This window comes from Pinus tabuliformis, chromosome J (genome assembly GCF_031772625.1).
Source record: "Pinus tabuliformis cultivar Carrire ecotype Pingquan chromosome J, CPIR1, whole genome shotgun sequence".
Taxonomy (NCBI): Eukaryota; Viridiplantae; Streptophyta; class Pinopsida; order Pinales; family Pinaceae; genus Pinus; species Pinus tabuliformis.
In genome coordinates, this window is record NC_142295.1 from 1,054,390,495 (window position 1) to 1,054,403,562 (window position 13,068).

The window sequence follows — 13,068 nt, forward strand, 5'->3', positions numbered from 1 at the left end:
TAGAATCTCTTTCCTTGGTAGCCTACTTGTTTAGGCAAAGGTGAATGACTAGAAATCATCAAACACATAACTTTGACAAAAGAATCTTGTTCTAGAACAACCCCTTTTCCTTCCATGGACGGGGTACAGACTAGTCATATTCTTTCGCGGAAATTCTACTTTATACCCAAGGTTTCCTCTGCCCGAAGCAGACCAGGATGCATGCCCCCTGGGTTCCAGTTCTATCTTTCCGAATCACTCGTATTCATCGGGAAGGAGGACTGGGGGTGGAGACATTTCTTGGGTGAATAGACCATTGAGGATTGGTATTTGACTATTTGCGATGCGTGATCCCGAAAATGAAAGTTGGTCTACGAGCTTGACCACCCTTCCTTCGTGTGGAAAACACATTACTCTAAAGAGTGAGGAGACTATAGCTCCCATGCAATATATATAGTCTCGTCCAAGGAGTAGGTTATAATCCAAGGGTCCTTGAACGACCATCACGTTCAAATTAACGGTCTTCCCTTTTAATGTAACAGGCACATTGGGGAGGATCCCTAATGGTCGACTGGTTCCTTTATCAAAGCCCGAGAGATTTCTTATCTCAGGCAAAAGCACCGGAGAACCCAGTGCTTTCCAAGCAACAGAGGAAAGGATACTCACAGATGCCCCTTCATCAATGATAGTTCCAGCCATCACCATTCTATAAATTTGGACTATGATTCTGAATGGTATACTGGTTGGTAACCGGGGTCTGCCTAGTTGGTTCCAATCAAAGGACACAACCAAGTTGCTTGGTGGTGGGACCGAATATACGGCCGGATACGACCCTGACGATGTTCCTTCCTGCGATAAAGGAATGGGTGCATTGCCCTGATGCTCATCAGAATCTGTGTTGATGAAAAGAATCTGGATGGTGTCATCCTTATTCTCTTCCGTGAGGGTGTCATTTGAAGATGAATCTTCAGTGACGGTGTCATTTGAGGATGAAACCTCTGAAGGAGGAACCGGGTCAACTGCCGTATCGACCTTTAGACTTTCGTCTGGTCTGGATTCAGTAGGTTCATTTTCAATGACTGACGTTTCAGCTGACCACTTGAGCGGGCCAGCTGTATCCTCAACCAACGAAGGACTTGGCACGAGTTTTTTGTATCCAGGAGGAAGTACTACCGGAGAAACCGGACGATCTTCCAAAACTCTATTCGCTTCGTCTAAGAAGGGACAACGGTGGATGGCGTGACCGCCTTCACACAGTCTGCAGGGGGATTTTGCTCCCCCTCTTTGTCTTGAACCTTCACTTTCGTTGGTTGACGGTAAACAATCAACATGGTTATCAGAGGTTGATGCTCCCGAATTGTGCAGACGAGGGGACCAGTCCCTTAGTATCTGGGGAATACAGGGACAATCTCTATGGAAGTGGTCTCCTCTACATATGACACATGGCGATTTAGGCCCGGTCTGTGCTGTGTGTGGGTTTTTTTCAGATGTCTTTTGCTTGCCCCCAGTCGCCTTAGGCTCCTTCTTCTTCTTCTCTTTCTTCTTCTTTTCCTTCTTCTCCATAGGAGCTTGGCTTTTGCCAGCTTTACCTTTTGAAGATGAAGGATTGGAGGAAGGGTTAGAGGAAGTAGAAGGCTGGTGGGAGGCTCTAGACTCATCTAACTGTTGACTCGACTGCTCAGGAACCATGGTATTCTGAACTACACTAGTTGAGAATAGCCAAACAGGCAGGCCAATTGTCAGTCCTGGAAGCGACAATGTGGCCATGTGGGGCGCACCAACTTCTCCCTAAGAGGAGAAAGGACCAGGATTTCCATCATGTGGAGTTCCTTGGTTGGGGCGTTCCATGTTCTCAACTCAAAGATCAACGCGGGAATAGGAGGTGATTATGTTCCGTTTAAAATAAATTTTATAACGACGCTTAGACACAACTTGCTTTTTCACTTTTTAAGAGTCGAGAAAAAGCTAAAGATGACTCTAGTCTCCTTCGATGTTTTAACGAGCCCGAAGTGACAAATGCTCGGATGGACTTTTTCAGTTATAGAGTTTGAAAAAGGCCAAAAGAAACTGCTCTGGAGTTTTAGGCAGAGGGTGTGCCAAACCTTTCGCAAAACCACAGAATACATTTTACGGTACGAGTGGTCGATCTTCGTGAATGCTGTGTTCACTGCATTGCGATCAGTAGGGCGGCCGACACGGTTTCCTATGGATAAAGGCTTTGATCCTATAGGGGTCTCCCAATATATACGCGACGGTACGTGGGAGCACAAGTCCGTATTGATACTTATCGCTTCACCGTGGAGGAATCACCCAACCACTCAACGCTAAGATATCACGTTTAACGACGCCGGAACACGTCTCTAGCTTAGACCTCTAGATGTTTGCGTTATGTTTCAATGCGTTGTTATGTAAATTCAATTTATTTTAAGGTTGATCTTGTTTAGCAGTTTTCCTTTATGGATCACCACGAGATGTATAGAAACACTCCTGAATGCAATCTAAGATGATAAGCAAGCTTTTCAATATTTCAACTTTGAAAACCTTAACTACTGAGGGAGAAGGAAGATAACACCTTTTCACACAGATCATAGAGCACACACTAATGCACTTTTCTAAATCAACATGCAAACTGTCATAATGCACATGCACAATGCAAGTATTTCTTTTCTCTTTCTTAATGTTGATGAAATGCAAAAAGAAAGCTGTTGTATAACTTTGAATTCAATTTCAAGCGGAAGCAAACAAGTTTGTCCAAAATCGAAAGACACCTTACGATTCACTTGTTTCGACACTTAGAAATATATAAATTCAAACCATATAACGAAAGTGAGAAACTCAATCAGCTATGAACAACAAATAAACTAACTCTTAAGATCAGAACGACACTTAATCACAGTTCTAGATCTAAGAGGTCAATGCAAGACTGGTTCACTTTCGTTATGGGAAACTGTAAATGACACAAGAAATACAAAAGAACAAATACAGTTTCTTTATACAACTGAGGCGGAATAATGACAAAGGAAGATGGTTTCAGATAGGCCCACTGACTGGCAACAAACAGCAAAAACAATAGTGAAAACAAGGCAAGACACAGCAGGAAACCCCAGTAGCTCAAGCCAAGACTGGTCCAGTGCAGGTGTAACACTGCCTGTTTGACCTTCAGCGCAGGTAGCCCCTTCGGGAACTGCGCTGAAATGCAGACTGCCTTTGTATAGCCTGCAATGAAGAACGAGACTTTCGTCCGTCTTGGTTTCCGGGTCACAGATTGCTCAAAAATTCACAGTTTTTGCTCAAATCAGAAGCTATCAGTCAAGGACACACTAAGGGATGTAAAGGAGGATGAAAAGCTATCACTAAGAGCTTATTAGAGTCCTTGTGGATCAGCTCTTCAAATCATAAACTTGCCCAGAAACTGAGCTAGAGTAGCTGCCCTCTACTTTGTGTTTGATGGATTCAAACACAGTTCGATTCGGTACTCCCTTTGTTTATGAAATGAATAGCAAAAAACCACAAACAACCAACAAGATACGCTCCCCAGCGGAGTCGCCAATTTGTTGGGGGGAAAAGTATCCAATACAGAATGACCCTATCCCACTCTAAGGGTGATAGTACCTCAGCAACAACTGAATGCAAAGCTATTCAAGATTACTTCTTTATGAGATGAGAGAGAGAAAAGAAGGATGATCTACTAACCGTTATCTTGTGCTAATAGTCGATCCAATCCTTACAAGAAGCATACATCCATAACTGATTCAAGGATTAGAATAAATCAAATATACAAGCATCAATTCGCCATAGAGACACATGCATATAGAAGAACCTCAAATACTTTATTAATAGAAGAAGTAAAGTTCTGAGAGTGTTACAACCATAATAGGCCCAATCCAGCAACACCTCCCAGCAGAAAGAAATCTCCTCTTCACCTCCTTCAAAGCAATCACCCAATAGTTCTATACACAAACCAACAGCACTTCCTTACTTGCACAAAATTCCAGCCTCCCTAGACCTCATGAGAGAGCTCTATATATAGGAGATTTGGAGAAAGGATGAGTCAGCTTGAGGCTGGCATGAAGCTGACTAGTGTCCTCTCCCACTTTAGTTAATCTTCAGTTCTTGAGTCCACTTGGAGATTCTTGCTTCCACTTGGAGATCAAGACCCTCTGACTCATCACAAGGCGAATTCCTTGACCCAAGTGTCAGTTTGGAAGCTTCCTGGGCAATTGACACCTTGCAGAATGACTGTGCCACTTGGCCAATCTCGCCCAGCGCAGGTAGCCTTCATTAGTTTTGACATTCAGCGCAGGTACAGAGTGGAGCAGTTGACATTCAGCGCAGATGCTCAGTGGAGCAGCTGACATGATCCAGAAATAGCCTGTTTTTGAGTGTATTCAGGTGGAGAACTGATTTTTAGTGCTGTGGTTTGCTGACCTTGTTCCTCTAAGGGTAAGAACAACATGTTTAGGGACTTTGGATCCCTCAGATTATTGACATTTCATGCTCCATGTTGTAAGGCACAAAAATGTCTATAACAGTGGGTCAAAGGAGCGGAGCCATGGTTATAGAGAAAGTCCAACATTGCCCCAAAACCACATACTAGAATAAAAGATCAATGCTATATCATTAACTTTGTCAAATAAAACAATAAAAAAACCTCTTTCCGGAGGGTAGATATTCAAATGATCAGATATTAAGGGCTTACATTGCTCAGAAATCCAAGAGTGGAGATCAACAAGCCTCATCCACAAGCCATTAAACCTGCAAACCAAACTAGCGTCCTTAAAACCATAGGGGATCCACTAAGAGAGCAATACCATACCATGTGGGTTCATATTAGGGGATATATATTGAGGAAAATATGACACAATATATTGAGCATATAATAGGGGGTAAAGGGTTTAAATATTGGTGAGTATAAAAAATGCAGCTCTAAGTTAATGAAAAGATATAAAGGGGTATAAAAAATGCTAATGAAAAATGGAAACCTACAATATCTAGTGAAACTAGGGGTTTTTTAAATTGGGTAGATGTATTAGGTTGGTATTGGTAGGGGGTTAAATAATGTGATTTTTAGAGGTATTTTCCAATATGTAGTCAAATTAAGGGTATTTTTTAGTATGCCATGAACACACGTGCTATGTTAGAGGTTCACTGAGTGAATCCCTCGTGCTTAAAACATTTGACCTCATTGATGGCTTTAGCCACCAATGCGACTTTAATCAATGTTGCTTCATAAATAAATAATCCAAAAATAAAGGAGCAAAAACTTGATTCCAGAATATCACAAAAGGGAGGAAGAACCATAGATTTAATGGCACCCATAGAAGTGTCACCAGAGACAAGATTCGAATCTGAACCCACCATTGAGGAAGCTAGGGGCATAACATAGGAAGAGGCAACACACTTAGTATCAATGGATCCTAAAGCTAGAAGAAAGCTTGCCACCCAAGAATACTGAAATTCCTTTTTAACCATCTTGCAAGCCATTGTGGAAGGAAAGATTGTCGCGACATCTGAAACACTAAAGGACATATTACCTACCATAGATAATGTTGAAGCCTAAACAACAACAAAGAAATAATCAAAGGGAGGACTCCATTGCACTTTAACCTGAGCAACGACTCGATTCCGGAGCACGATCTCTCTCTAATCTAGAATATGAAGTGGCTCTGGTGGGAAATCTCCTTCGAGTTCCACCTATATCACATTCCAGTCAACCACATGACAATTGTCGTGGACATATTTAAGGATACATGAAATACATTTTGAAATTTAATATGATTGGGCAGGGCTAGCTGGTAAGCTACTGACCCAATTTTGTCTAAGATTTCAAAAGGTCCATAGTATCGTGGTGCCAACTTGGCACAGGTTCCAATTTTTAAAGTGCTTTTCCTGGGTTTTACGCACAAAAATACATGGTCCCTAATGTTGAATTGCTCATGTACCCTTTTATTGTATGCATAACTCTTTTGTTAGTCTTGAGCTTCTTTGATATTTTGGCGTATCTTTCGCACCATATGCTCCATCTCCTGTAATGCATATGGTCCCAATATGAGTTTATCTTCTATTTGATTCCAACTAAGGGGTGTATGACATTTCCTGCCACACATGCTTCGAAATGACTCACTTTAATAGTAGCTTGATAGTTATTGTTGTAGGCAAACTCTACTAAGTGCATAAAATCTTCTCATTTGGTGGGATGGTGCATAACATACATTATTAATATATCTTCAAGAATATGATTTGTTTATTTTGTTTGGTCATCAGTTTGTGGTTGACACGCGGTGTTGAAATTCAACTGTGTACCCATGCCCCCAAATAGTTTCTTCGAGAACTTGGAGGTAAATTTAGCGTCTCTATCTGATACAATTACTTTAGGTACCCCATGTGGACGAAAGATGTGTTTCATAAAAATACTAGCAATTTGAGCAGTCCCAAAGGTGGATTGTACTGGTATAAAGTGTGTAGCCTTAGTTAAAACATCTACTACCACCATGATAGAGTCAGGCTGATGTTTTGTCTGTGGTAGTCTAGTAATAAAGTCTATTGAAATGATTTCCCACTTCCACTCAGGTATAAGTAGGGGGTTCAGCTACCGAGCTAGATGTTGATGTTCTACTTTAACCTGTTGGCATTCCATGCATTTCGTTAAATATCCTGCCACATCTATTTTCATACGTGGCCAAAATAAATTCTTTTTTAGTGCCGCGAACATTTTATGGTATCTAGGATGGCCTGCATAAGGTCTCTTGAGATATTCATCTAGTATTGTTTGGTTCAATGTAATCACATTGGGAATACATTTCAGTATGTGAGTAATTTTTTTGTAGTCTCTGCATATCTTGGAATTTCCTTTTGCTATAATTTCTTATGAAGTTCCTGATACTGAGTGTCTTGTGGTATTAACTACTTAACTTGTTCTATAATATTTGTACTTACTTTACTAATGGACACTCCCAACACCATATGTGGATGTCTGCTCAGAGCATCAGCCAGTTTGTTTTCCTTCCCTTTGATATCTTTTATTTCAAAATTGAAGTCATCGAGGAATGCCAACCACCCTCGATTGCCTTGAATTTAAGTGGAACTGGATGAAAAAATATTTTAGATTGATGTGATCAGACACCAAAGTAAACTTTTTTCCCAAAAGGTAGTGTCTCCATATTTTGAGCGCATGTATTATCGTTTCTAGTTCCAAATAGTACACTGCATAGTTTTGTTCATGTAATTTCAACTTTTGGGACTCATAGGCTGTTACTAGATTGTCTTCCTTTAATACTCCTCCAAGACCATCCAAACAGGTATTTGTATATACCATGAATTATTTATTAGGGTCTGTAATTTTTAGTATAGGAGTTGTGGTTGATAATTGTTTTAGCTTATCAAATCTCTATTAACTCTTGGTCATCTATTCAAATTTTACACCCTTTTTCTACAGAGAGGTGATAGGATATGGGAGTTTAGAAAAGGTTTCTATAAATATACGATATTATCCAAAAATTCCCATAAATGAATGTACCGTTGATATTTCCTATGGTGTAGGCTAATTCATGATGGCCTTAACCTTCTATGGATCCACAACCAATCCTTCTTTAGAAATAATATGCCCCAAATATTGTATCTTGTCATTGTAAAACTCACACTTATTGAGTTTTGCATACAATTGATGCTCCCTTAAGGTTTGCAGCACTATCCTCAAATGCTCCTTGTGTTCCTGCTCATTCCTTGAATATATTAAAATATCATCTATAAATACTAGTACAAACTTATCAAGGTAGGGATGAAGTATGTTATTCATTAGGCACATGAAAGTTGTTGGTGTGTTTGTGAGACCGGAAGGTAAGACCAAAAACTCATAATGATTGTATCTAGTTCTAAAGGTTGTCTTATATATATCCTCATTTTTTATACGTAATTGGTGATAGCTAGTTCTTAAGTCACTTTTTGAGAATATGGTGGCCTCTCTCACCTGATCGAACAAATCATCTCTTCGAGGCAATGGGTATTTGTTTTTTTTGTTAACTTATTCAACTAATGATAATCAATACACATTTTAAGGGTGTTGTCCTTTTTCTTGACAAATAGTACCGATGTCCCCCCACGGTGAGACATTAGGCCTAATATACCCCTTATTCAACGACTCCTGTAACTTCAATTTTAATTCCAATAATTCTAGTGTACTCATCCTATACGGTGCTCTAGACATCAAAGTTGCACTCGACACCAAGTCAATGGTGAAATCTATATCTCTATGTGGGGGTAATCCCAAAATTTCTTCCGGAAAGACATCTTGAAACTCTCTAATAACATGTAAATTGTTCAGTTTTTCTTTCTCAATTCACTATTCTCTAGTTTCCACCTGTACCATATACAAATAAAACCCTTTCCTAACACTTCTTTTTAGCTGTAATGCTGTAATTTTTGAAATTGATACTTGTTTTAAATTCCCCTTGATTATCCAAATCTATCCCCCCCAACCTACACATTGCATTGTTTTCGCTAGGAATTTTATAACAACGCCCTATTTTTCTAACCAATACATGCCTATTAGCACATCATAATACCCGAAACAAAGAATATTTAAATATTTTGTTGTAGGATAAGCATTTAAATTAATAATGTATTGTTTAATTTGACTGGTGACCCTTCTATTAGCGCATGTTGCAAGCTAGACTAGCCAAGCATTATTGGAATTTTCAGTTTTTAAATTACATTTTTCTACAAGTTGGGTGTTGATATAACTTAGACTAGGCCTGGGTCAATTAAAACACACACAACTTGGTTCAGTATAATACCTTCGATTTCAATCATGGCGGATTGATGCTTGACTTGCTTGTCTTCCAAAGGTGCACTTATTCTAGGAATGTTCCTAGTAATATCATTCACTATCGTTGCCTCTTGGATTGCGTGAATATTCTGAATAGATCTCGGGTTATGTGGGAAATATCTTAGCAGGTGTGACTCACCACAACCCCAACATTTTAATGGTTCCCAATCTTTTGCACACTATTCTTCTTATTGTTTAGATATGTGGGTTTGGATCCCATGTAAGACTGTGCCGGTGGAGGTGCATTTCCTTTGGAAAACTTCTTCCTTTGATGATCCTTACCAAAATTCCTAAGGTAAGAGGGCTTCTGCCTTTAAAATTCCCTCCCGCTTTCTCTTATCCTTATTTTTCCATGCCTTTCCACCCTCATTTCTGTTCTTGAACTATTGATAGCACAACCTAGCCTTCCTCACTCCTTCATCCATGGTTTTAGGCTGATCAAACTCAATTATCTCTTTATAAGAGGCGGGCAAAAAATTTAGAAAACATTGTATTTTTTAATTTTCTTCTTTAAGATAAGGTACATATCGCAACAGATTGGTAAAATTTTCCACGAATTCGTCCATGGATAGTTTCCCTAGCTTTAATTCATGGAATTCCTTGACATGTTCATCATAGTGGTGCTCACTAAGATAACATGACTTAAATTGTTTTTGAAATTCCTCCCAAGTTACTGTCTTTTCTTCTAGTAGATGTACACTTTTTACTTCCTCCCACCACAAGGTAGCTTTACCTTGCAACTGATAGATGGTGAGCCAAGCCTTCAAATTACTCTCATATTCGTACACCTGGAAATATTTAATCATATTTAGTAGCCAAGCCTCTACACCCTCTTCTTTTTCCCCATCAAAAGTAGGGGGCTTAATCTTCCCGAACTCGCCACGTGACCTTCTTCTTTCCTTTCTGTACCTTTGGGGATATCTGACTCGACTCCCCTCCACTTTCTAATTTTTCATATTTTGTTTCACCTTTTTTTCCTCTTTTGTCCTTCTGGCTCAGTACTTCTATGGCTGGATTTTTCTATCCATTCTTTGATCACTCTCTCCTACTTTGCACTGGCCCTCAATAATTGCTCATTACTACTTCAAAGTCGTACTATTTCCTGTTGCAGATTCTTCACTATATCAACCAGTTGAGAGGGGAGGGAAGTGCTACCTTCCCCCAATTCAACATACAAATCCCTGCCCCCGATATTCGTTGGAGGAGAGCTTTCCGTCATTCGATTGCAGTTTACTCCACCTAAGTACCTTATGAACCATACAATCTCTATCAGTAGCTTATATTATTTATTATTATTATTTTTTCTAGGATGGTGCCTTTAAGGCCCAATGTAGTAACTAGAGCTATGATACCATTTGTCACATACCTAATTTAATACATTACAGAATTGTATGTTTATCACATGCACCAAGTGAGTTTTTTTCTTTTCACATACATTAATAGAGTAATTCTCAATTCTGCTATCAACCAAAGTGAAAATGAAAATAGAACAAAGTATACTAGTCTCATTACATCATATCCCACATAGCCTATACTTACATTAAGATTGAGTTTAGAATGTAAATCTTAATCAAAGGAGCCTTGTTCCATTTTCCAACCTTCCCATACTATGTGCTATAAGTCATATTTATCTAATTTAGGTATTACAATAGCTAACCCTGTATTTACAATCCAACCCATTAAGCCTAAGGCTAGGGCACGACCATGAATTAATAGTCGAAGTTAAGGGTAAATCTTAAAAATTCTCACCACGTGCTCCCGGTGGCAGTACCAACTCTCGAATCCGCCACTCATATTTGTACACCTCCGCTTTCATCACATGGCCTTCACGCCCATCACTGACATGTCAGATTTTCGAAGGAGAGGACTGGAATTTAACAGTGTAGATCTTATCTAAGTAGATCTACGACCTTCCTTGGTTTGAAATGACCCTAACCCTAACTCTGCTCATTTTTTTCATATTGAGTTTTTTCAGTGTTACTACTAGAGGTCGCACATGTGATACCCGGCCCTTTCTTGCGTTTTTCGTGGCGATTCTTGCCCTCTTTGGCTAATTCTCCAACGCCCTTTTGGAGACCATTGTCATCTCATGTAATTATCTACCTTTTTAACCTTCTCCCGTTTTCTTTTCCATGATTGTTTCCAACATTATGCGTAAGGGTTTGTTGTTACTCTGTGTCATAGGTTTATTCTTCGAATATGGTGGCCATCTTTCCTCTTGGGGCTTTAAATCCCTCAAACCCTCGACAGGTATAACCATGTTGCACATTTGGTCTAAGGAGTCAACCCTTGTTTCCTCATTGGCGTTGGCTATGACGATTAAATCTTTTTTCAACTTGCTTGGTGGTTGCTTGGAGTTAATACGCATTTGCCTCCTCTTTTAGGCCAGTTACATGCTCAGAAGACTCATGCCGCGAGAGAAGGGTTTCACCGACTAGAAACCAATAAGGGTAGGTTATGTTTCTCGTTGCCATCAAACTATACACTTAACTTGTTTTCTGATAACCTTTCCTTCTTTAAACAAGATTTTCGGCCATGATTTTAATTCGTGTTTATGGCCTTGGGTAACCGACAAGTACCTAGTTTGGAAATCGATTATGTACCCAGTTTGGAAATCACTTATGTACAGGTAATTTCTTACTATTTTTGTTTTTGTTTTTTCCTGGGTTCATTACTTTCTCCAGTTTTACTATTGCCTATATCCTAATTCCCTTACTTAACTCAATTTTGTGACATGTATTTATTTTTGGTTAAATTTCCCTTGTTGTGGCTTCTCTTGGAACTTGGCATAGAGTCTTCTCACCTTCCCTCTACTTTGCCATAGGTGGGTACCTCCTGGATTGATCTCTCCAAGGTGTATGTATTTGTTTGGATGTCCCTTTGTGTTGTGCTTTGGGCACCCTGGAACCAAACTTCGGCCAGGAAAACTACCCATGTGCACCTCTGAAATTCTATTTAGTGTGACACTTTGTCACTGGAAGTTTTTATGTTTGTAGGGTGTAAATAATAGAACTTCAACACAAGAGATGTTATGATTGGCTTAAGAGAGAGGGTGAAAGTATCGACCCCCCTCCTTGTAACTTTTGTTTACTCGGTTCATTAAATTTTGTCTTGTAATTGACTAGCTGTTCAAAATTTTAAATAGTATTTATGCTCTTTAAAATGATAGTACAACGTTCCTTTTCTTCTGGTTCTAGCTACACAAACTTTCACAATTTTAAATTTTGTTTATGTTCTTTGAAATGATAATTTGGTGTTGCTTTACTTCTGGTTCCAGCTACACAAATTGTCACAATTTTAAATGTTGTTTCTATTCTTTAAAATGATAATTTGATGTTGCATTACTTCTGGTTCCAGCTACACAAAATGTCACAATTTTAAATGTTGTTTTTTTCTTTAAAATGATAATTCGATGTTGCTTTAGTTCTAGTTCCAGCTACAAAACTGTCAAAATTTTATGGTGGGGCTGTAACTGTTCCCAGATTTTGTTATCCTTCTACTCTAGTGGTTAATCGATTTAAGATATTACTATGATCTTATATAAGTAAAGTCTTTCGTTTTAATATATTAATGGTAATATTGATAAAGGTTCCATGATTGTTATTTAAGTTCTTGGTTCCATGCAAGGATTTGGAGTTATGCCTTTACATCCTAGTTGATTTCCCGAAGCGAACTGGGCACAAGCAGAGGATCCCTACTTTAGGTATATCACTCAGATTATTCAATTTATTGTCTTCATTTGCATGTACTTTGAATATGCCGGCTTCTTCCCTTTACATTTTCTATGTGTTCCTGGTCTCCGTTTATTTTGAAATTACAGTCTCAATTTCCACTTAACCACTGAATGGTCTTCACTTCTGCTAGCATTCCTAATGCCTGCATCAGAAGTAAAGTACTCCGAGTAGAATTACCCTTAGTCATTTTGGAAATTGACTTTTTAGGAATTTCTATGGTTCTCAGAATCATTTTAGATCACATTCCGTATAACTTGTACTACATATGAATTTCCCTAGTTTACTTAGCTTTCAAATAAATTCGATATTCCACAAAAAATATTGCAAAAATAAATATTCATAAATGGGAATGATATACTGCTTCCATTTTAATATTCTGCTATCTAGAAGTCTATAAGATTAGTGTTTGTAAATGAAGGATTTGATTCTTTTCCAACACCTACGGAAATTAGTACACTTCTGAGGTAATGTTCATTTAAATTTAGAGTATCCTAAGAAAGTATGTTTTTTTTCCTAAATTTAATTAGTTTA

The 13,068-nt window shown here is 38.8% G+C and overlaps 1 protein-coding gene across 5 annotated transcripts; it reads left to right on the plus strand.

The window, feature by feature from the left end:
• The first annotated feature begins 10,627 nt into the window (after positions 1-10,627).
• On the plus strand, positions 10,628-12,780 carry LOC149230557 (uncharacterized). 5 transcript variants are annotated; one of them, XM_089376072.1, is made up of 4 exons: positions 10,630-11,053; positions 11,188-11,253; positions 11,380-11,432; positions 11,628-12,307. In XM_089376072.1, the coding sequence occupies exons 1-4, from the start codon at positions 10,936-10,938 to the stop codon at positions 11,748-11,750; spliced, it is 360 nt and encodes a 119-aa protein (XP_089232198.1). In that variant the 5' UTR covers positions 10,630-10,935; the 3' UTR covers positions 11,751-12,307. The 5 variants fall into 5 exon arrangements, 1 of the variants encoding a protein (XP_089232198.1); XR_016247382.1 differs by having other exon boundaries at positions 10,638-10,894; positions 10,988-11,053; positions 11,188-11,432; positions 11,628-12,298; XR_016247381.1 differs by having other exon boundaries at positions 10,646-10,894; positions 10,988-11,432; positions 11,628-12,291.
• Positions 12,781-13,068: the final 288 nt, after the last annotated feature.

Bases quoted from the DNA above. Each gene is read 5' to 3' on its own strand.
- LOC149230557 (XM_089376072.1), top strand. From the start codon at position 10,936: ATGATTGTTTCCAACATTATGCGTAAGGGTTTGTTGTTACTCTGTGTC. The intron at 11,254-11,379 runs GTAGGTTATGTT...GTAACCGACAAG, and splicing joins CCGACTAGAAACCAATAAGG to TACCTAGTTTGGAAATCGAT. The intron at 11,433-11,627 runs GTAATTTCTTAC...ACTTTGCCATAG, and splicing joins TGGAAATCACTTATGTACAG to GTGGGTACCTCCTGGATTGA.